The 24,229-nt window shown below is 45.3% G+C and overlaps 1 protein-coding gene across 1 annotated transcript in view; it reads left to right on the forward strand.

Moving 5' to 3' along the window:
• Positions 1 to 24,229, forward strand: part of LOC138809253 (aldehyde oxidase 2) — an 89,516-nt gene that overhangs the window by 21,372 nt on the left and 43,915 nt on the right. The window contains exons 11-22 of the mRNA XM_069995774.1: positions 3,220 to 3,371; positions 5,090 to 5,183; positions 8,325 to 8,434; positions 10,921 to 11,105; positions 11,821 to 11,983; positions 14,194 to 14,286; positions 15,553 to 15,722; positions 16,330 to 16,444; positions 19,338 to 19,460; positions 21,536 to 21,632; positions 22,180 to 22,304; positions 23,005 to 23,138. Coding sequence (XP_069851875.1) covers positions 3,220 to 3,371; positions 5,090 to 5,183; positions 8,325 to 8,434; positions 10,921 to 11,105; positions 11,821 to 11,983; positions 14,194 to 14,286; positions 15,553 to 15,722; positions 16,330 to 16,444; positions 19,338 to 19,460; positions 21,536 to 21,632; positions 22,180 to 22,304; positions 23,005 to 23,138 — 1,561 coding nt within the window. The remainder of the gene's footprint in view (positions 1 to 3,219; positions 3,372 to 5,089; positions 5,184 to 8,324; positions 8,435 to 10,920; positions 11,106 to 11,820; positions 11,984 to 14,193; positions 14,287 to 15,552; positions 15,723 to 16,329; positions 16,445 to 19,337; positions 19,461 to 21,535; positions 21,633 to 22,179; positions 22,305 to 23,004; positions 23,139 to 24,229) is intronic.

Consider the following 24,229-nt stretch of genomic DNA (forward strand, 5'->3'; position numbering starts at 1 on the left):
ATTGTTCCACAGAGCTCCTAGCCCTGTACGTGAATGTATGTGCTTAGTCAATGGCTTATCAATAGTCCATAGGAAAACAATGATGAATGGGTCTGGAACTTGAATGTAACAAAATGCAGTGGTAATGATGACTTTAACTTAGGTGACGGGGAGGTTGATAGAACTAAAGGCTTTCGTCTAGAATGGCTTGTAGGTCATCAGATACATGTTGAGGAAGTTCAGCTGTGGTCAAAGGAGGGGATCCACCACAGCTGAATCGCCACAAGAGTCCTCTCTTCCTGGCCTCCAACCAACATCAGCTAATCAGGTTGCTCGGCAGGCCAGCAAGCCTGCTCTTCCCTGGCCTGGCTCCACCCATTCACAAAGGAAGGTCGCCTTTCTTAAATCTTGTCCAGCTTCAATCTTGTAGCAATTTGGGTGTGAATTGCTCATACCTTGCATGAGCCAAAGGGAGAGTAGAGGAAGAGATAGAGAAATGGGCAAACTATGGCATACACAAGCATTCTAAGCAGAAAATTAAGTCAGGAAGACTTTGATGGTCTTCTCCAGGCTGTACTGAGCCTTCCTGTTTTCAAGCTTCTCTTCAACACTATGACCCTGCCAGGTATAATGGTACATGACTATAATCCCAACACTGAGGAGGCTAAAGCAGGAAGATCTCAAGTTCAAAGCCAGCCAGAACTGCATAGCAAGACCCTGTCTCAAAAAGAAAGCAATACTACAACCCTGTCCTCAAGTCTTAAATAAAACAAGTACAGAAAAAAAAAAAGGAACAGCAGGAAGGTGGCTCAGTGGTAGAGCGCTTGCCTTGCATGCCTGAGGCCCTAGGTTCAATTCCTCAGCACCACATAAGCAAAAAAAAAAAAAAAAAAAAAAAAAAAAAGGAGCTAAAAAAGGAGCCCACACCTCTCATCACAGCCAAGCGGAGGCAGGAGGAGGAGGCTCATCGTTCCAGGTGATGTCCCAAGCAAAAGTGTAAAAACCTCTCTGAAAAACCACTAGAGCATAGAGGACTGGGGTCATGGTTTAAGTGGTAGAGAGCCTGCCTAGCAAGTACAAAGTCATGAGTTTAAACCCCAACACCACAAAATAGAAGAGGAAAAAGAAAGAAAAAAAGGAAGTCCACTATTTCTATCCCCAAAAAAGCCCTTCAGAGAACTCAAGCTTTAACTTTTTAGATGAAGAAACTCAGATGAAAAAAATAAAAATAGACTGGCAAAACACCCCCACCTGGTATCCTGAAGATAGCAGGACTCTTACTCCCAATTGAAAAAGATTACTGCTGGCAGCACCTCCCAAGGGCCCATCCCACCTCCCATCCCATGCCTATTTGCTTTTGCTATTCATTTTGGTCCTGAGAACCAAAGTAAAGCCAGATTCTGAAATATAAGCAACCCCTGGCCTGCCTCTGAACCTCTTAAGAGTAAAGCATGAGTGCCCTCTAGTGACCGATGGGAAGCTTCCATGTTTAAAAATCCTGTGATCCAGAAGACACTTTCTACTGGGTTAAACTGGAGCAAGACCGGCCCCTACAAGAACCCTCAGCCATAATTTTGCCTTGGATGTCTTTAAATGTTAACATTTCATCCATATCATATACACATCTGGTTCAATATATTTTTTCATCAAAAATATTTGGTATAAAGTGCTTCAGAAAGTTGCTGCGTATTTTTCTCATTGGCCCAAGAACTATGAGAAGCCTTGAGTTAAAATGAATCAAGCAAAGTAGTTCTTCCTTTCTCCACCAACATACAAGCTAGGTTTCATGAGCAAGATGAAATAAACTAAAATTGTAAGTAAAACAACTGAAACAAGGTGAAGAAATAGGGTAAACAATGGAAATGATCAAACAAAACCCCAAAGTAGATTGGCTCCCCTCAATGTGATTTGAAGTCTGTGATAATTCAGGTGACAGCTGGCATTTCACTCTCAACTGGGGTTGAACCATCCTTTCCTACCTGTGTCAGAAAAGAGGCAGGAGGGCGAGTCTGTGAGAAGCTCTTTTTTTTTTTTTTTTCAGTCATGGGGTTTGAAATCAGGTTCTGGGCTCTGACTCTGAGTTCTTTTTCACTCAAGGCTAATGCTCTACCATTTTGTGTCATAGTGCCACGTTTGGTTTTCTGGTGGTTAATTGGAGTCTCATGAACTTTCCTGCCTGAGCTGGCTTTGAACTGTGATCCTCAGATCTCAGCCTTCTGAATAGCTAGGATTACAGACATGAGCCACTAGGGCTCAGCATGAGAAGCTCTTGAACCTTAATAATACTCAGAAGATTTTATGTCTTGGTTCTCCCAATTAACAAGGCCCAGGTTCTTTTTTTTTTAAGAGCAAAGAAAGCATATGACAGGAACAGGACTGACTTTCCCATGTTCCAGAAAAATAAGGTCAGGTTTTTTGCAGAAGTTAAAGACCAGACTGAGGGAGCATGTGAAGGTGGGATTTTTTTGCTCAAGGCTAGCAATCTTTCATGTAAGCCACAACTGCACTTCTGGCTTTTTGGTAGCTAATTGGAGATAAGAGTCTCACAAGCGTTCCTGCTCAAGGGGGCCTCAAACCATCATTCTCAGATCTCAGCCTCCTAAGTAGCTGAGGTTACAGGCATGAGCCACCAGCACCAGCCACCCACACCAGCTGGGCTGGCTTCAAACCAAGATCCTCAGATTTCAGCTTCCTGAATAGCTAAGATAACAAACATGAGCTACCAGCACCCAGCTGTGTGCCACTAGTGACTAGCAAACCACTTTCCTTTAAAAGATCTAGTTGAAACCCTGCCATTCTAGCTAATGTCCCAACAATACTTGCAAGTTTGACTGTAACAAATGTTACAAACGTTGGATCACGTTATGGCAAGTTAGCAAATAGCCTTGTTCTAGTTGTCCTGGAAGCTCTCGCGCATTGCTCCTTCACCACCCCCACCCCCCAACTTCACCACACCCAATGACACCAACAGAATGCCTGGGCCAGCTGCTTGCTTGGGTCATGTTTATTCTGATTGGCCAGTGCTCCTCACAGAACCAGCCCTAGGCTTGGGACTTTAAATCTCTTGGCGTAGTTGATCTGAGAGCAGACATCTGTGTGGTTTTGAGTTCCTAGTGATTCTTTGAGAAGCCAAGAGTGACACACTAGTTGAACACTCACCCAACCACGTAGCTCAGTATCATGATGACAATGCTACTGCTCCCCCCCCCATGTCACCCACAAAGCCAATTTGCTTTCCAGGTCTGACTATTGGTGCTGGTTGCAGCCTGGCACAAGTGAAGGACATCTTGGCTGAAAGCATCTCTGAGCTCCCAGAGGAGAAAACTCGGACCTACCAGGCCCTCCTGAAGCACCTGCGGAGCCTGGCAGGCCAGCAGATCCGGAATATGGCAGTAGGTTCCCTCGGTCAATCACTGGGTACCCCGAGAGTCTTTCTTGATCTTGTTTAAAATGTTAAATATACATATTAGCAGAATCAGTATTGCAAACGGCCCCAGCAGCTTGAAACAACAGGCACAGTAAATAAACATTTTAAATTAACAAATGTGAGTTAATAGACTATTTGGAAGAGACATCAATGTCAGACTCAACAGAGTAGCTAAGCAGCTGCACAGGTGCTTGGTTTCGCTAATTTCACGAGAAGCCTGCCAAAGAATCAAATATACTTACGCTTCATTCATGCAGATATATTGTCTAAAACAAGAAGACTAGCCTTCTGTAATCTAGACTGCTGAGATCACAGCTGGGGAATGCTGAACAGAAGACAGAAAAATGATCATGATTAGATTTTCAAAATTTACATGCTCTTTTGCCTGCATACCCTAAATGGTGTATTGGAAACCCTTCTGGTCTGAAGAATTGTATGAGGAGTTGTTTCCTTTCAAAAAAATAATAAGTTCTCAAGGAATGATTTCAAACGTTCTCTGAAATCAAGAACTCAGACCAAGTCAGGTGCCAGTGGATCACACCTATAATCCTAGCTACTCAAAAGGCTGCGATCTGAAGGTGTGGTTCAAAGCCAGCCCAAGCAGAAAAGTCTGTGAGTCTTTTGTCACCAATTAACCACTGAAGAGCGAGAAGTGAAGCTGTGGCTCAAGTAGCAGATCACGAGCTTTGAGCAAAAAAAAAAAACGTTAAAGAACCACATCTACACACTGAGTTCAAGCCCTAGTACTGGCACAGGAATAAAACAGAATAAGGAAAAAAAATACCTCTGACCAGACCCCTCATAGCCTCTGGAGAGACAATGGCAGAAGAGTAAGGGAGTAGAACACATTAAAAGAAGGAATAGGAGAAGCAATGGGGGGAGCCATGGGGGGAATTAGAGGCATCTTCCATCATTTACAGACTCCTGCAGATGGATTATTACACAGGATCACAAAAGGTGGAAGAGCGGTCCATAGGTGAGAGTCCAGGCAGGCAGGGTGAACCAAAGAACTTTAAAATGAAGCTGTGGGTTCTCTGGCCTTCCCTGCATTCCAGCCCAGACTACAGCAAGTGACAGGCCACCGCAGGTCCCTCCTTTCATGGGGAGGATGGCACTGAGTTGAGTGTCCTGCATTCCTATCCCAAGTTTAGAGATGGTAGAAGCATCTTTCTACCATGGTGTAGATGCCCAGTACCTAGCCCATGTGAAGTCTGGTCATTTCCAAGTATGTGAGAAATGAAGCTGAAGACCCTGTGTACTGTATACCGAGGCATCATGGTATCCCTGGATCCTTGGCCATTGAGCCTCACATCCTATCTGATGGCCGTTGGTCAAGTTGTACGATTTCTCTACGCCATGTTGTCATTCCCCATGAAATTAGGACTAACAGCCTCCCCTTCACTGGGTCATTGTGAGGCTTGGTGTAAGCAGACATGCCAGAGGTTAAATGGAATGTGTATCATGTCAAATGCCAGGGAAGGGCCTTTGTAAAGTGACCCCCACTCTTCTCCACTTCTGGTGGAGAGGAGCTGTGCAGAGAGTCTCCCTGACACCCAAGTCTTCTCAGACCTGACCAAGCCCTTTCTTGACCCTTCCATGACACTGAAATCATAATACACGCCCCTGCGGGGAGGGGAGAGGAGAGTGGAGAGACTGACTGAGCTGTAAACTCTTTCTTCTTAGACCTTGGGGGGCCATGTGATAAGCCGGCACTGCTATTCAGACCTGAATCCAATTCTCTCTGTGGGTAAGGCTGCCCTCAATTTGCTGTCGGAAGGTAAGCTACCTAAGAACACTCTGGAAAGCACGGAAAGGTTTTGTTCTGTTTGGTTTGGTCTTTTATTACGTTTTTTAGAGGGTTTTTTTTGTTGTTTTTTGCTTTTTGTTTTGGTTTGGTTTTTTTGTCAGTCTTGGAGCTTGAACTCTGGGCCTAGGCGCTGTCCCTCAGCTCTTCAGCTCAAGACAAGCGTTCTACCACTTGAGCCACAGCACCACTTCCGGTTTTCTGGTGGTTTATTGGAGATAAGAGTCTCACAGACTTTCCTGTCTGGGCTGGCTTTGAACTGTGATCCTCAGATCTCAGCCTCCTGAGTAGCTAGGATTACAGGTATGAGCCATCGGCACCCAGCTTCGAGTTATATATATATGTTTTTTAAGGAATTACGTTAAGTGAGAGCCCAGGTTGCTGTGTTTTCATTCACCTTAGGGAGCACCTATCCCAGGGGAAGGTATGTCAATGCAGAGATCAAAGTGCTTCCTGTGACAGCACACACGTGTACACACATGTATACACATATGCATATGCACACAACTGGAAGCCATAAATTCAAATAACCCATGTGTTAGCTCACATGTTCCTGCCTGGCCAGCAAATACCAGGAGTGGTGGGGCAGAGGTGGGTGTGGGAGTATTCCCTCCCTGTGATCTGAGGAACCATTCCTGGCTTTCCCCCTCTTCCTCCTCATGCACCTCCCTCCACCACCACCTTGTCAGAGACTCCCCCGACACCCCATCCCGTACCCTAAGCTATCCTCCTACCTCAGGGGCCGGGTAAGAAGCCACAAGTCTGGCAAGGACACAGAGCAGACGTCCAAACACTGCAGGCCTCTGGAGACAGGGCAGGAAGGAGACAGTGATTCATTTTAATTACAGCTGAGGAGAGTAGTCCTTTGGAGCAACTCCCAGTGAAACCACTGTTCCAGCTCCCCCAAGGACCTGTGCATTCATACCGCCTCCAGAAATACTAACTCAGCCTTGACTGAAGGCTAACCATACACCACTAACTCTGCCTTGACTGAAGGCTAACCAGACACCACTAACTCAGCCTTGACCGAAGGCTAACCATACACCACTAACTCAGCCTTGACTGAAGGCTAACTAAACATCACTAACTCAGCCTTGACTGAAGGCTAACTAAACATCACTAACTCAGCCTTGACCAAAGGCTAACTAAACACCAGCCTATGCTGGGCACTGCATAGACCTCATCTCCAACCTGCTGATCACTTGTCCCCAGAGGGATGAAATGCTATCCTTGTGCTGCTCGAGCCAAATTCTGAGGGTAGATAATGTATAAAGATGGACAATGTGTATCTCATCCTTCTAGAGGTTAAGAAGTTCAAGCTCAGGGTACTAATGTCTGGTGAGACCCTTGCTGCATTATCTCCTGAGGGAAGAAAGAAAGGCAAGAAGGAGCAAGAGGAAGCCACAGTTATCCTACTAAAATGGCATAATCAAACCTATGAGGTTGGAGACAATATGGAGACAACAATCACCTCTGAGTCTCATCCCCCTGCTCTCTCTACCCCATTCTAGAAACCTCCTGCCTCCCTCCAACCCATGCTTACATGTTAAGCAAGTATTCTACCACTAAGCTACATTCTCATTTCAAGGGGTGATGAAATTTTATAAGCAGAGGCATGGCCCAAGTAGTATAGTGACTTTCAATTCAAACCCCGGTATTGGGGCGGGGGGAGGGGAGTGTATGAATCAAATGAGTTTCAGACATAACAAAGATTCAAACCTTAGCAGCACTCAAGTCCATCTGATTTCCCATTGCATGTGCTGCTTCTTTACTTCCATACCATGCTGTCCTAGCCCTAGAGCCTCTTGCTCAAAAATGGCCCTCTATTTCCCTTACTGACCACCTATCCAATTCTCTCTCTCTCTCTCTCTCTCTCTCTCTCTCTCTCTCTCTCTCTCTCTCTCTCTCTCTCTCTCTCTCTCTCTCTCTCTCTCTCTCTCTCACCCATCCCTTCTGTGGGTCAATGGTGCCCCCTCCTGGGGGCTAACAGTGCTCCAGACAAAAGGAGTGTGAGAGGAGCAATCACAATCTCTGCCCATGTGGACCCCAGTCTGTGTCCACCCAGGGGCACTGGGCTCCCTGAGATGTGTGCTGCTAAGAAAACCCTGCCCCTTGCCACCAGGGGTTGACACAGATGATGGGGCAAAGAGAGAACATGTATCCCTACAGCTCTTGCCCAACTGAGTTTCATAATGGAGGGAATGAAAGGCTCAAGCCACTGACTAAGCCAGGCTTTCCACTGAGTGCCCCAAGCCTGGAACCTGGGATACCTCCGCTCCACTCCCAAAGACCAGGAAAGGAGAAGAAGCCAAGACTCTAGGGCCCCAGGATGGAGTGATGCCTGGTCCCTGTCCCTGTCCAGGGCCTTCTACTATCGTAGCAATGGCCATGTTGTTCTGCTGGATGACAATCATTGCCTTCAGCTTACAGTCTCTACTTTCCCTACAAAGACATCTCTACCCAAGTGAGCACCTGTCAGCACTCCAGCCAAGTAGTAGATCAGCTAATCCATAGACCAGCAGCACAGCAGGTGGGCCAAGATCAACATGGACTTCTTTAGGTTCCCACCCCCCCCCCAAAAAAAAAACTATACCTCATGCTTCAACTCTTCAGAGACTATCCTATGCCAGGCACCTAAAAGAGGACATGTTTTGGAGCCTGAGGCCACAGTTCTGACTACCAGCTGCTAAAAGCTGAGCAGGAAGGAGGTTTTAGAGACTTCACTTGGTTCCTGAGACAGGTGTTCCCAAAGCAGCAAAGGACAAAAAGCAAATCCGATCATCTGAGCTTCTAGTCACGAAGCATAACAAACCCTGTATCCACTGAGGCTATCCCTGCACCTCCATCTGAGCGAGGAACGAGTTCTCATTAGTCTGTTAGCCTCTTCTGTAAGATGAAAACCCGCAGGCCCAGCAGGCTGCCTGGTGGAAGTGGCCTCCCTGTACAGGGCACAGGCACTGCTAAGAGAACAAATGTCGTCATGAAAAGTAGAGGGAACAGAGCCCCGCATGGCTTACGTTGCAAGCCTTCTCTTCTCACAGCCGGCATTTAAATGTTCAGAACCACTTTGTGTTTCTTGCTAGGATGGTGCAAAAATGCCATTTTCTTCCACAGATGGTCCACGGCAGATTCCCCTCAACGATCATTTTCTTGCTGGGGCAGTGAGTGCAGACCTTAAGCCGGAGGAGATTTTGGAATCTGTATACATCCCTCACACCCAAAAGGTAAGAATCTCATTGTTTGCTCCCAAGTTGCTTTTCCCTTGTGATCACCAGGTGCAGTCATCATGAGGAAGCTGAAAACAGATGGAAGTTTAAAAGATCTGTGCCCTGGAAACCCATTTTCTGTCCTCCTATGGGTTGGGTCCACACCAAGGCTCTGACACAGCCACAACTAGGCAGCGATGTGGGTTTGAGTTGTTGTTGCAGCTGTTGGGTGAGGCCTTGCTTCCTTCCCACCCCACCTTGCCATGAGCAAAAGCTCTCTGCCTGTGGATGGAACGTCCCCCCGCCCCCAGGCACAGGGAGACAGAGACCAGGGCTTCCTCCCTGATCCCCACTTTTGCCAACCCCAGTAGGAATAGGAAGGTCAGCAGATGTTTGCTATTCCAGGACCCCTGGGGTTGCTGTGGCCACCCAGCTAGCTATGGAGATGGCCTTCTGTGCTCACGCCCCGTTCCCTGTGCCTCTCTCCAAAGCTATGCTTGACTCTAAGAAGACAAGGCAATGCCAAACACACATTGCTGGGCACCGGTGGCTCACGCCTGTAATCCTAACTACTCAGGACGCTGAGATCTGAAGGATCATGGTTCAAAGCCAGCCTGGACAGAAAAGTCCCCATGAGACTCTTATCTCCAATTAATCACTCAAAATCTAGAAGTGGAACTGTGGCTCAAAGTGGTAGAGTGCTAGCCTTGCGCAAAAGAGCTCAGGGACCGCACCCAGGCCTTGAGTTCAAGCCCCATGATGGACAACACACACACACACACTTTCATGCATACAAATATATGGGGGCAGATCTAAAGCCAGGGGGCAGGTTCAAGGGTGGAGAAAGTCCTAGGTTGTTACATTTTCAGCCATGGTTGATCTTTAGTTTAGCTTTTGAAATGGAAATTGAGATGTGTTCCCATTCAAAAATGCATCTAGAAAACTGGATGCTGGTGGCTCACGCCTGTAATCCTAGTTACTCAGGAGACTGAGGTCTGAAGATTGTGGTTCAAAGCCAGCCCTAGGAAGAAAGTCTGAAAGACAATTATCTCCAATTAACTACAAAGAAGAAGAAGAAGAGGAAGAAGAAAGAGAAGGAGAAGGAGGAGGAGGAGGAGGAGGAGGAGGAGGAGGAGGAGGAGGAGGAGGAGGAGGAGGAGAAGAAGAAGAAGAAGAAGAAGAAGAAGAAGAAGAAGAAGAAGAAGAAGAAGAAGAAGAAGAGGAAGAGGAAGAGGAAGAGGAAGAGGAAGAGGAAGAGGAAGAGGAAGAGGAGGAGGAGGAGGAGGAGGAGGAGCAGCAGCAGCAGCAGCAGCTGTGGCTCAAGTAGTAGAGCACTAGCCTTGAAGAAAAAGAAGTTCTCAAGGACAGCACCTAGGCCCTATGTTCAAGCCCCAGGAACAGCACAAAACACTGAAAGGACCAAAAAATAAATAAATAAAGTGCATTTAGTACCAGGTACCAGTGGCTAGCTACTCAGGAAGCTGAGATTTGAGAATTCCAGTTCAAAGCCAACCTGAGCAGGAAAGTCTATGAAACTCGTTTCCAATTACCTGCCAAAAAGCCAAAAGTGGAGCTGTGTCTCAAGTCATAGAGCATTAGCCTTTAGGGGACAATGGTCAGGCCCTGATTCAAGCTCCAGGACCAAAGTAAAAACAAAAACAAAGGACATCTCTATAAAGGCAACAGAGAGGAAGCAGGAAGATCAAGCACAAGTGTATGAGAGGCAGCACAGAGGGACAGGCACAGGCAAGCCTTCTCCCCTGGCCCCATCTTGGCTGTGCCAGAGATCATGGTGGCAAGGGAATGCAAGCACAACCATCCCTCCCCCAACTCCTGATCCTGATACAGGATTCCGTAGACCAAAGTTCTATCCTGAACGTTCTATTCCACTTCCTTTTGAGTTTTGCCAAATGGAAAAACTTTTTTGGGGGGTCCGGTCATGGGGCCTGAACTCTAGGCCTGGGCGCTGTCCCTCAGCTCTTCAGCTCAAGGCTAGCGCTCTACCACTTGAGCCACAGCGCCACTTCCGGCTTTTTTCTTTTTGCTTATATGGTACTGAGGAATCGAACCCAGGGCCTCTGGCATGCAAGGCAAGCGCTCTACCACTGAGCCACCTTCCCAGCCCCCAAATGGAAAATTTATCCTTTCTACAAAACAAGAAAAGGTGTGGATTTCTTTGGAATTTTCAAAGCCCTGGTGTTCAGAGGGCTCAGCCATCCTCACCAAGACAAGAAGGAATGGTTTCTAAAATACAAGCCCACCACAGTGGTGCATTCTGCATGCAGTCATCCTGGGCTCTGGGGAAAAAATGTACATGCTCCCTGATCCTTAGGGTGTCTAGGGTTCTGGGGCCGGGCCTTAGGGAGGACACCATTCTGATTTTGAACAAATAGGCAGCCAAGGTGTGGTCTAATCATAGAAACTGTCCTCTTAGAGGGCATCTAAGAGAAACCGCACTCTTATTCTGACATACAAGATAACCCAAATGGCTTTTGCCTCCACAGTGGGAATTTGTGGCTGCTTTCCGACAGGCTCAGTGCCAACAAAATGCCTTGCCCGATGTGAATGCTGGCATGCGGGTCCTGTTCAAAGAGGGCACCGACACCATTGGGGACCTGAGCGTCACCTATGGAGGGGTAGCCGCTTCTACCATCAGTGCACACAAATCTTGCCATCAGCTTCTCGGCAGGTAAGGAGTGAGCCCTGTACCCTGATCATCATATGCCTTGATGGCTTGAGAAACAAAAACAAGGAACAAGTGGGAATTGGGGCTGTGGCAGGTGTTGAGAAAACCCTGGAAAATGGAAACTCAGACTTATAAAAATCATGGCTTGTTTGTTCTGTAATTTTCCAGAATGAATTAAATCTTGATTAGCTTCAATTGATTGCCTGCTTCTCTTCAGGTTGAGGAACCCAGTAAAAGTGGCCCAGAATTAGTTTATCTTGCAGGTGGTGTTACCCCCCACCTGGCCCCCAATACCTTCTGCAGTGACATACTGGGCAGGGTCAAAGCAGCACCCCACATTTCCGTTTCAGCATGCATTCTATTTCTCCCTGAGTAAAGGTAGCAGCCAACTACTGTTGCTGATATAGGATTCCTTAGTTCTGCAACAATAGCCCTATTGGTACCTATTTAGTACCTACTTCCAGCATGTTCTGGCTCTGGGATCTGCTTCATTTTTGTTGCAATGAAAAAGGACTCATTTTCACCCTGCTATGACCCTTGGGCCTGGTAAAGCAGCCTTCCCATGCCTTCATTTTCCAGGGGGAAATAAGAGGATTTCGAAGTCTCCTCTAACTCAAAGGAAACTCTGCAATTTTTAATAGTCACCATCCAATAGTTAGCATACACCACAAAATGAAGACTGTCCATTAACTGGTTTCTCCTGCCTCCAACCTGCCAGGCGCTGGAATGAGCGAATGATGGATGAGGCTTGCAGGCTGCTTCTGGATGAAATCTCCCTCCCAGGCTCAGCTCCTGGGGGCAAGGTGGAGTTCAAGAGGACACTGATAGTCAGCTTCTTCTTCAAGTTCTACCTAGAGGTTTTGCAGGAACTGAGGACACAAGTAAAGCTATCCTCTGTGCCTGTAAGTCTTCACAGATGACTTTGTTGGGGTTGCTACAATAACAAGTAGTCATTATCTCCCAGGGCTGGGGGCTAGCAGGGCTAGCCATCACTCAGCATGGCTGATTCCTCCTGAGAACTGTGAGAAAGAATCTGTTCCATGCTTCTTGTCTAATTTCTGGCTGTTCACAGGCAGTCTTTGGGGCTTATTAGCTTGTACAAGTATCTCCCTTCACATGACATTCTCCTCAGATGCTTGTCTACATCCAAATTTCCCCTTCTTAGAAGGACACCAGCCATGTTGGATTAGGGCTTGTCCTAATGACCTCATTTAACTTATTTGCCTCTATAATAATAAGGGCCCTGCCTTCTTAGGGTTAAGGCTTCAACACATAAATTTGGGAGAATACAACTCAACCCGTAATCTGGCTTTTATGAGCTCCTTGCAGCCGTGAGCTCCCAGCTTACCCACTGCTGCTGCAAACTGTCTTGTGGGCAGCCTAAGCCACTACCTGTCACCAATTGAGTCAGCCTTCCTCTGTGACTCAGGCCTGAGGACCTACATGAAGCATCAGGTGCCAAACTATCTTCAGCCCATACAAGTTCACTGTGTGTGCACGGAGCACTGAAACTTGCTGTTCCTGACTCCAGTGTGTGATGTTCTTCTTTACAAATAAACTTTATTGAAGTATACTATACAGCCAATAAATTGCACCTAATTAAATTAACACATGTGTAGACCTGTGCAGCTACCACATAAGTGTTCTATGTGCCCCATAGAGCACCCTTGTTTGTATCTCTGGTGTCATCATCAGACCCTGCCTAGGAACCACTATTCTTCTTTGTGGTACCGTAGATTCTAGAACTTTTCATCCAATCTGAAATATATATTAGTCAGGCTTTTGCATCACTATGACTAAATACCCAAGAAAGAGGAGAGATGTATTTTAGGGGCTCATGGTTTTAGAGAGGTCCATCTGCGTGGTGGGGAGGCATAGTGGGGCAGAGCAGCTCACATCACAGCAGCCAAGAAGCGGAGAAGGGGGTGGAGGGAAGGGGCCAGGGACAAGATACCTTGGGGCCCTCCCCTCAGTGCGTACTTCCTCCTGGAAGCACCATCAGCCGGGAGCCAACCTGTCAATACATGAGCTTATGTGGGATATTTCATATTCAAACCATAACAGCTAAAAATAAGATAAAAATTTATTTTTAGAAAGATAAAACTGACATATAGTCATATATCATCTATATGATGTATAATGTAGCTGTGTCATGTCATATGTATCTATATATGATATGGGTGGCATATAGTATATATGTTGTTTGTGTTATACATATTATATATGTATATGTCATATGTATAGAACATATATATCATGCATATGATACATATTATATATATCACATGTGATACACATCATATACATATACCTGTACATGTCATATGTACATATGTGCTGTGTGCATGCCCATACATATCACATATGTGATATTTATATACTATGTGACATATATCATAAATGTGATATATATACACTAATATTTACAATAGCTCCCTAGAGTTTTTGTTGTACATTTCTGGGAATAAGACAAGCCAAGTAAAATATCCTCCCCTGCCACTACACATACCCCTGTCTACTCTGATCACAGTTATAACTCTTACCCTAACTTGTACCCCCAGATCCCCAGCTACACACATACACACACACACACACACACACCAATGCTTCACTGTTCCTAAAATGTCTGCATTCTCGTGATTCTAATGATGACCTGTCATTTGGCTTCTGAGTCAAGTACACCTGACACCCAGAGCAGCTTTCCAGTTCCACTGCTCTCTCCCAGAGAAGCTGAGCTCTTGAGAAAGTATTCAGGAGTTGGCCCCTTTTGTGAAGAGTGAGACTATTGGCATGATTTAACCAACCCAGAATTCCTCTACCCAGCACCCAACCCCCAGCTCCCTGGCAGGCTGCTGCAGGTGTGCTGTCTTAGGCAAGGTTCTGATTGGAAGCTGTCAGTCCAGGTCCTCCCTGGCTGGGAGAGGGGACAAAGGGCAGAGGGACATTCCTAAAAATGTGAAACCCTGAGAGGTAATGTGGACTTTGGTTATCCCAGCCATACAAGTACATTAGTGGAGTCCTATGCACATAAAACCAAACCCAATTGAATCCAGACTAACCAGCTTCTCTTTATTGTATTGAATTATCTTAGGGAAGCCATCGTTATCCTGAAATTGAACACTCACCCCTAAGCACTCTGGAAGATTTCCCCGGCACAATACCGCAGGGAGTCCAAACGTACCAGGTCAGTGAGTTTAATTTCACCGAAACCTAAACGCTAAGAGATAAATGAAAACTGTAATGAAGGAACAAGCAAGCTTTTCAGAGTTGTGATTTCTTAGTTGCACCTCATCCAAGTCAGAGAGATGCTGGAATCCAAGGTCAGGCCTGAGCTGGCCCAGGATGGACTCAAGGGTGAAGCATCTGACTGATCTACAGATTAATCATTATAGTCTCTTCAAAGTGATACTCTCTGGACATTTGTTTGATGTTTACTCAGAAGAGCAGCTGAGCCTGAAGGTTGAGCCTCTAGCACTGATTGCAAATGTTTAATCTCCATTCAAACAAGAGTCCTCCACTGACTGCCCTTAACCTTCTAGAAGGACAATTTAGAATTGAGCTATTAGAATTGAGGACAGCTCCTTCACCATCCCCTACACACACACACACACACACACACACACACACACACACACACACACACACGTCTACTGCCAGGAGAGCTCCAGCACAAACTCTTTCCTCATCCCATTATATTCCTACTGATGTTTTTGTGCACCTACAGAACTGGCCTGGACACCCTAAACTAGATTTGGAAACTTCCATTCAATTCCATTCAAATTAGTGCTCAGGTTTCTGACTTAGATATTTGATATCTCACTGTCAAAAAGCAAGATCACATAGACCTCAGCATAATGATGCTTTTTATGTGGGGCTTTATTTGATGGTTTATTTTTTTCTTCTTTGTGCTGATACTAGGGGCTTGAACTCTTGCTTCTTTTTTTTTCATCTCAAGGCTGGTGTTCTACCACTTGTACCACACCTCCATTTCTGGCTTTTTGCTGGTTAATCAGCGATAAAAGTCTCATGGACTTTTCTGCCCAAGTTGGCTTCAAACCTCAAGCCTCAGATCTTAGCCTCCTGAGTGGCTAGGATTACAAGCATGAGCCACCAGAACCCAGAAATGATCCTTTGTTTGTAAACAGTTTTCATTGGAAAACTAATCAAGCAGGACAGGAAGATTCTCTAAACACCAAAGAAAGAAGTACGGAGGCACTGTAAGAGGAGGGGGCAGGGTGCCCTCTCACCTGCTCCACCATTTGGCTCTAAGACATTGTCACATGACAGGAAGGGTGCTTTCCCATTCTGGTGGCATCATTACATCACCATGCTCATCCTCTCACCCAGTCCAGTATGGGTTGCCTCAATCCTGAGCCAGAAGGGCTGGTGACTGGCCAGGCCACTTGTAGATACACCAAGTTTCCAGGGAAATTTTTGTCTTTCTCTGTAGAGAGTGGATTCTCACCAACCCCTCCGAGATCCTGTCGGACGCCCTATCATGCACCTGTCAGGTCTTAAACATGCCACGGGTGAAGCCATATTTTGTGATGACATCCCAAGGGTGGATAAAGAACTTTTCATGGCTTTGGTGACCAGTACCAGGGCTCATGCAAAAATCATGTGAGTAAACCAGAAGCTTTCAAAAACAAAAACAAAAAACACCTTGTGAAAGCTTGCCTGAGGTTCCCTACGGTAGTCATAGATCAACTTCTCCTATAATGTCCTGCATCCAAAGAACCTAAAATGAAAAAGAATAAAGAAAAGGTCACCAGACTAGGAGCAGGAGGGAAGGGAGAATATCTAGAAATTACCTTCATGAAAGAATGTTTTTTAATCACTGTTGTGGTCCCTTTGTTCCACTTTATCTTCCTGCTGTCACCTGGGGTGGGCTCAATGGAGCTACTCTTCCCCAGGGCTGACACGGGCTGGTGGTAATACATTGAAACACTGACTTCTTGACTGAACAGTGATTTCCAAAGAATAGCCCTGGAGATCATGCTGCCTCCAACACCCTCACATCACCGCACCACCACCCTCAGCAAAAGAAGTGTTCCTTCCTGGCCCAATGTTCCTTCCTGGGTCTCCCGAACCCTACTCCGTGGCAGATCCATTCTAATTTGTCAGGGTTGATTTTTATTTTTTTTGACCACCGTACAGCCCCTCCTTCAGGTGTGGGCCCTTAAAACATGCAGATTTCTACTTCTTAAATATCGCTCCCTATGTGCAGATCAATTGATACATCTGAGGCTCTTCAACTACCTGGGGTGGTTGATGTGGTAACAGCTGAAGACATTCCAGGCACCAATGGTACTGAAGATGACAAATTGTTAGCCATAGATGAGGTATGTATGGGAACTACTTATCTGAAATGATTCAGTACAAATAACCACTAAGAAAAGCTGGGTACTGGTGGCTTACATCTGTAATCCTAGCTACCCCTGAGGCTAGGATCTGAGGATTGTAGTTCGAAGTTAGCCTGGGCAGGAAAGCCTATGAGATCCTGATCTCTAATTAACTACCAGAAAAGGCCAGAAGTAGAGTTGTGGCTCAAGCAGTAGAGCACTAGCATTGAGCAAAAAAAGCTCAAGGACAGAGTCCAGGCCCTGAGTTCAAGCCCCAGGACCAGCACAAAGAGAGAGAATGTTGGGTGCCAGTAGCTCACGCCTGTAATCTTAGCTACTCAGGAGACTGAGATTGAGGATCACAGTTCAAAGCCAGCCCAGGCAGGAAAGTCCATGAGACTCTTATCTCCAATTAATCATCAGAAAACCAGAATTGGTGCTGTGACTCAAGTGGCAGAGCACTATCCTTGAGCTGAAGAGCTGAAGGACAGTGCCCAAGCCCAGAGTTCAAGCCCCACAACTAGAGAGAGAGAGAGAGAGAGAGAGAGAGAGAGAGAGAGAGAGAGAGAGAGAGAGAGAGAGAGAGAGAGACCACCTTCAGCCACCTCTTCATTGCCTTCCAGGTCTTTCTAACTCTGGGAGGAAGAAATACTACTGATTCCCCTCTACCTTATTTAGCCTTGCTTTATTGGAGTCAGAAAATCACACAGTAAAAGGAAACATCACCACCCTAATTCATCCACTATGTGCTCTTAAGTTCATTTACCCTCATCTGAAAAATAAATGCAAGGAACTACTGATCTATATCAAAATGGAACCCTCTAGAAAGATCTAGAAAGATTACAAAAAAACAAAAAACAAAAACACTGCCACTTCCTCTTATTTACACTGAACTCTCTCCCTTCTTGGGCAAATCATCTGCTTATACTTTACCTTCCTTCACACACTAAGGTACCTGGTTTCCTGTTCTAGCTATTCCACAAAATAGCTATAGGTCCTTCGGTTTCATCATCTGTAAAGGGGAATAATCACAGCTTCATTGTGTTGTTACAGGAGTTAAATGAGTAAATGTATGCCAGGCACTGGTGGCTCTCGCCTATAATCCTAGCTACTCATGGGGCTTAGAGTTGAGGATCACGGTTCAAACCCAGCCGGGCCAGGAAAGTCCATGAGACTCTTATCTCCAATAAACTACCAGAAAACTAGATGTGGTGCTGTGGCTCAAGTGGTAGAGCACTAGCCTTGAGCTGGAGAGCTGAGGGACAGTGCTCAGGCCCAGAGTTCAGGCCCCATGACTGGAAAAAAAAAATGAGTAAAATGTATGTAAAGTGTGATTGGTCCATGAAGAGCCATTAAAGTCCCCTCTCCATGAGGTCCACAGTTTCTTCTCTAGCTATAGAGTGAATGAAGTTCTTTTAGTTGAGCACTAGCTGGAAGAGTCAGTGTAGGCTGCCACAATAAAGTACTGACTGGGAGTTCTAAGCAATAGAAAGTTATTGTTTCATAGATCTGAAGTCTGAGTCGGAGATCAAAGTATTGGCCAGTCGGTTTGGTTTCTCCTGAGGCATCTTTCCTTGGCTTGTAGATGGCTGCCTTCTCGCTGTGTCCTTACGTGGCCTTTTCTCTGAGCATAGATACCCATGGTGCCTCTCACTTCTCCACTGCGGTTGCCAAGCATACTGTACTAGGGCCCCACCCTCACGGCCTCATCCACGATCACTTCATGGCTCCAGCTTCCACATATGAATATGGAGATGTTATTCAGGCCACAATAAGGACCATAATATACAAAAATAGGATGCATGTCCTTTCACTATAAAGTGATATCATGAAGGAGATGAGTGTGAGCCCGGTTCAGCAGAGGAGAGATAAATTCCAGTGGCAGCCAATCCCACATTCCCTCATTGCTTGACATGAACTCTGCAACTGGCTGGATTATTTACACTTTTTTTTTAATTAAAAAACGATTTCAAGACCTTGAATTTAAACCTCAGTACTGTCAAACAAAATTAAGCAGTAGTCATGGTGGCACGTGCCTGTAATGTAAGGCAGGAAGATCTAGGCCAGCCTAGCTGACACAGTGATTTCCAGGCCTGCCTGGGCTACAGAGATATTCTCTTTTTTTTGTTTTTTGTTTTTGTGATATTAGAAATGGAACTCAGGGCCTCACACTTGCTAGGCAGGTGCTCTACCACTTGAGCCACACTTTCGGTCTCTTTTTGTATTGGTTACCTTTAAGGCAGAGACTCACTTTATAGCCAGACCATCCTGAGCTGCAATCTTCCTATTTGTGCTTCCCTGTGTCACTGGGGGATAACACAAGCTGTTATCACTGTGACTGGTCATTGTGTTTCCTCCATAGCTAGGATAACAGGTGTGCACCAGTGTACCCAGCCATTGGTTAAGGGGGAGTCTCACAAATTTTTATTCACTGCTGGCCTCAAAATGCAATGCCCTGATCTCCACTTCTCAAGTGGAGATCGCTATGATTACAGGCTTAAACCACTGCACCCATCAGTAATAGACAGACAGACAGAGATATAAAAAATTAAAGCTTTATCCAAGCATATATAGTTAAAAGTGAATCCAATGTGGTTGTTCTTGCTCAGTGATGACACCTAGGACAGCATCCACAGCGAGGGCTGAGCTAAGCCTAGCTCCCTCCGCAATGTCCCATCTGGCCTGGACTCTGGGTCTGGGTGCTGTCCCTCAGCTCTTCAGCTCAAGGCTAGCACTCTACCACTTGAGCCACAGCGCCACTTCCGGCTTTTTTCTTTTTGCTTATGTGGTTCTGAGGAATCAAACCCAGGGCCTCATGCATGCAAGGCAAGCGCTCTACCACTGAGCCACCTTCCCAGCCCTCCCATCTCCTTTTTGCTCACATTTTCCTCAGGTACTGTGTGTGGGCCAGATCATATGTGCTGTGGTTGCAGAAACCGATGTGCAGGCAAAACGAGCAACTGAAAAGATAAAGATCACCTATGAAGACCTGGAACCTGTCATTTTCACCATTGAGGTGAGCAAAGTTGCCCAGGATGGAACTCCCCCACCTCCAGTATGGAGAGTCAAAAATACCTGTACAAGTAACAGAACTGCAAGATTCATTAGAGAATCCATTTACCCCCTTTGGCATTGACTTGCTCTAGAAAAATCAGCAGTCTAAGATATTACTTGTATAAATTGGCATTGTCTTTGGAACAGGGATTAGAAACAGTGAACCATTTGAATATTTTATTCTATTACTTTATCTTATTTTGTTTTTGGTGCCAGTCCTGTGGCTTGAACTCAGAACCAAGGCACTGAGAGTTTTGGCTCAAGGCTAGTGCTCTATCACTTGAGCCACAGCTCCACTTCAGGCTTTTTTTGGTGGTTCATTGGAGATAAGAGTCCTTTGAACTTTCCTGCCTGGGCTGGTTTCAAACCACAATCCTCAGATCTCAGCCTCCTAAGTAGCTAGATTATAGGAATGAGCCACCAGCACCTGGCTATATTTAATTTTTTGATGGTACGAGAGTTGAAATTCCCCACCTTGTTAGATAGGTGGTCTACTACTGAGCCACACCCTTAGCACTCTTTTTGTACTTTTTTTGCCAGTCCTAGAGCTTGAACTCAAGGCTTGGGCACTGTCCTTGAGCTTCTCCATGCTCAAGGCTAGCACTCTACCACTTGAGCCACAGTACCACTTCCTTTTTTTGGGGGGGTGGGGGGGTCCAGTTGTGGGGCCTGAACTCTGGGCCTGGACACTGTCCCTCAGCTCTTCAGTTCAAGGCTAGCGCTCTGCCACTTGAGCCACAGTGCCACTTCCAGCTTTTTTCTTTTTTCTTATGTGGTGCTGAGGAATGGAACCCAGGGCCTCAAGCATGCAAGGCAAGCGCTCTACCACTGAGCCACCTTCCCAGCCCCACCACTTCCTTTTTTTGTACTTGAGATAAAGTCTTGCTCTTGCTGATAGAATTCAGAGGGTTACTTCCGTTTTCTTGGTTTTGTTAAGACTTGCTTTATGTCCTAAATAAGATGTTTTGGAGAAGATTCCATGAGCTACAGAGAAGAATGTGTACTGGGCAGGTGTTGGGTGAAATATTCTGTAGAGGTCTGTTAAGTCCATTTATTCAGTATGGTTGAACAATTTTGAGGTTTATTTGTCTAGATGACCTATTCATTGGTGAGAGTGCGGTGTTAAAGTCTCCTACTGGTATTGTGTTGGGGTCCGTGTTTTTAAATCTAATAGTATTTGTTTAATGAAACTGTGATTGAGTAGATGTTAAAGTTGTTGTTGCTTCTGGATAGAATGTCTCCTTTGTTAGTATGAAGTGGTCCTATTTGTCTTTTCTAATTTTGGTTTGAGCTCTGTTTTATCTGTATAGTTACTTGTGTCTGCTTTGGGGGTCTATTTACCTGGAAAATGTTTTGCTTTTTTTTCCCCATCCTCCTAAAACTACCATGTAGTCTAACATAAGTATTTTTCCTTAAGGAAAAACACTTACCAGTACCCCACTCTCGGTGACTGTTTCCTGACAATCACTTTGAAACTGAAAAGTTTACGTTTATCACTGTGGAGCATCTTACAGACCACCAGCCTAGCTTCCTTCTTAATATCTCCCTAATCCTTCCTGCTTGGTTTCTCTGAGAATATAATACATTTCCTGAGCCAAGTGCCCATGGCTCATGCCTGTAATACTAAGCATTCAAGAACCTGAGATCTGAGGACTGTGATTCTAAACCAGCCCAGGCAGAAAATCCCCATGAGACTCTTATCTCCAATTAACCACTCAAAAACTAGAAGTAGTGCTGTGGCTCAAGTGGTAGATGGCTAGCCTTGAGCACAAAGAGGCTCATGGAGAATGCCAACGCCCTGAATTCAAGCCCCACAACAGACAAAAAATTAAAGACGATGTATTCCTCTCCATCTTCCCTCTGCTGTGAGTACTGCTCTAGCGCTCACTTGACTGCTTGACACCTTTCATGTGTCCCAGAAGATAGAGATTGGGGGAGGTATACTGACGTTTGTTTAAAAAAACAAACTTTCGTTAAAAAAAAATAGTGGGCACAAATGTAGAAATAACTGGCTTTTGTGTTTTTCCTGTTATTCAGGATGCCATAAAACACAATTCATTCTTATGCTCTGAAAAAAAGCTCGAGCAAGGAAATATTGAGAAGGTGTTTGAAATGGTGGATCAAATTGTTGAAGGTATGCAAATCTCTCAGGAGAGTTTATGGACTCTGTGCCTTACTATGTTCATATCCAGATGTTGAGAATATCTGATTTCCCCTCAGAAAGATCATTCTTGGCCAGATGTTGAGAATATGTGATTTCCCCTCAAAAAGATCATTCTTGGAAGCCTTGAGGCTTTGCCAAATTTGTACCTCCCTTATTTGTCCTCCCTTATTGCATGTGTGTGTACATGTGTATGTGTGTATACATGTGAATACAGGCACACCATGTTGTATTTATGGTGAAGGATACAAAGCAACAGAATATATGGCAGTGAAATTTCTAACATTCTGACCAGTTAAGAACAGTATAAAGAAAAGAATTTAGCACTTCCAAATTCAGAAGGTCCAGAATTATGGTCTCTGAAACAGGTTGTCTTTGGATGCCACAAGACAAATGCCTGGTTCTCAGTCAGGACAAATGCAGGCCAGCTAATCCACATCCTATTGCTTTTGTGGTCCCCAACATGGTAGATTCCAGCCAGCCCATACTTCCAGGAGATTTCTGTGCTTGTGCTTAACAGGAGAAGTCCACGTTGGAGGACAAGAACATTTTTACATGGAAACACAAAGAGTCCTTGTTATTCCTACGACAGAGGACAAAGAACTGGATATTTATGTGTCCACACAGGATCCAGCCCACGTTCAGGTCAGGTGCAGGATTTCCCCCCATCCTTACTTTCCTAAATCTATCACAGCTTCTCACAGATGGTAGTCATTTTACTTACAGAAATTTAGAATCAAAGTATTTGACATCCATGAAATAGCTAACCAAGAAGCTCTTTATTTTCCTTTTTCTGGTCTTTCCAAGTAATAAGAGGACAGCCATGGTCACTTTGGATTGAAAGTAAGTTTATTTGTGTCAGGCTTACGTGAACTCAGTGATGGTTGACATTACTAAATGATTCCTGTACTTTATTTTTCCCCCTAATGTAAGCATAATGAACAACTGTGTATAGACATTATTGTCCATTTTACTTCCCCAGTCAAGAAGTGCTCTTGGTTTTAGTTGTAAACATGTCTTGTTAATCAACTGTTAGGAGTTTCCTGGTTTTTACCTCGTTGATGTGTAGGCCCAGGCATTTGACTAGGAGTCCAGCTTCTGACAAACATCCACAACTTTGACAGTTTTCCTTCTGATAAATACCATTTTTCTTCTGGAAGAGCTGTTCTGTGGATGTTAATGATGTTTACAAACTAAACAGAGCCCTGAAAAACAGATTTAGAGACTATCTAAACATCTATTTTTAACAGAAGGTAGATGTGAAAGAATCCTGCTGCGATGTTGAATCATGCTGTTTCACTGACATTCATTTCACTCTTGCAAAACCTCCTGTTCTCTCACACAGAAAACAGTGTCTTCCACTCTAAACATCCCCATCAACAGGATCACCTGCCATGTAAAACGAGTGGGTGGAGGCTTTGGAGGGAAAGTGGGAAGGCCTGCTGTGTTTGGGGCACTTGCTGCAGTGGGTGCTATCAAGTGAGTACGCCTGGGGAGACAAAGGGTGTGGAGAACAGAGCTGAGTGCCAACCAGTGGACAGTCAGTCATTCTGGCTGCCATCAGAGCCACTTGCATGTCCCCGGGCGAATCAGTCTCCAGTTTCTCTTCCTTCCTTCCTTCTTTTTTTTCTTTCTTCCTTCCTTTCTTCTTTTCTTCCTTTTCCTTTTTTTTCCTTTCTTTCCTTCTTTCCTTCTTTCTTGTCAATTGTAGGTATTGAACTCAGGACTTGGGCACTGTCTGAGCTTTTTCATTCAAGGCTAGCACTCTACCGCTTCAAGCCACAGCTCCACTTCTGGGATTTAGGTGGTTAATTGGAGATAAGAGTCTCACAAACGTTCCTGCCCCAGACTGGCTTTGAGCTTTAATCCTCAGATCTCAACCTCCTGGGAAGTTCTGATTATAAGCTATTTCTGTACAAAATTTCTTTTCACCTGCCCTCTTATCGCCCACCATTTGAGAGTTATTGCAAAAGTGAGCTATAGAGAGGACTTGGAGTAACTTAATGGGCTTTATATTAAAAAAGAAAAAAAGTTGGAACTGGGCACCAGTGGCTCACATCTGTAATCCTAGCTACCCAGGAGGCTGAGATCTGAGGATCGAAGTTCAAAGCTAGCTCGGGCAGGAAAGACCATGAGACTCTTATCTCCAATAAACAACCAGAAAACCGGAAGTGGTACTGTGGCTCAAGTGGTAGAGTACTCACCTTGAGCTGTAGGGCTCAGGGACAGCACCCAGGCCCAGAGTTCAAGCCCCACAACTCCCCGCCCCCACCACACACACACACACACACATACACACACACACACACACACACACACACACACACACACGCACGCAAAAAGAGGTTGGGATGATGGTTGAATAGCTCCAGGAGCTGAGACTACTCATTCTTCAACTTCAGGAAGATGCCTGGCCTTTTTAGGGTAAGGACAAGGTACCCTGCCAAATTCAGTGCCCCCTGACTTTCCTCCTACTTTGAGACCTGGAGGGAGATCGGGTAAGGAGAAACAGGCTCTCATTCTCTACCTCCTCCAAGTATCCTCTATGGATAGATGACTGCCCACCAAGA

Source organism: Dipodomys merriami, unplaced genomic scaffold (assembly GCF_024711535.1).
Source record: "Dipodomys merriami isolate MVZ:Mamm:240054 unplaced genomic scaffold, mDipMer1.0.p SCAF_49, whole genome shotgun sequence".
Classification (NCBI taxonomy): Eukaryota; Metazoa; Chordata; class Mammalia; order Rodentia; family Heteromyidae; genus Dipodomys; species Dipodomys merriami.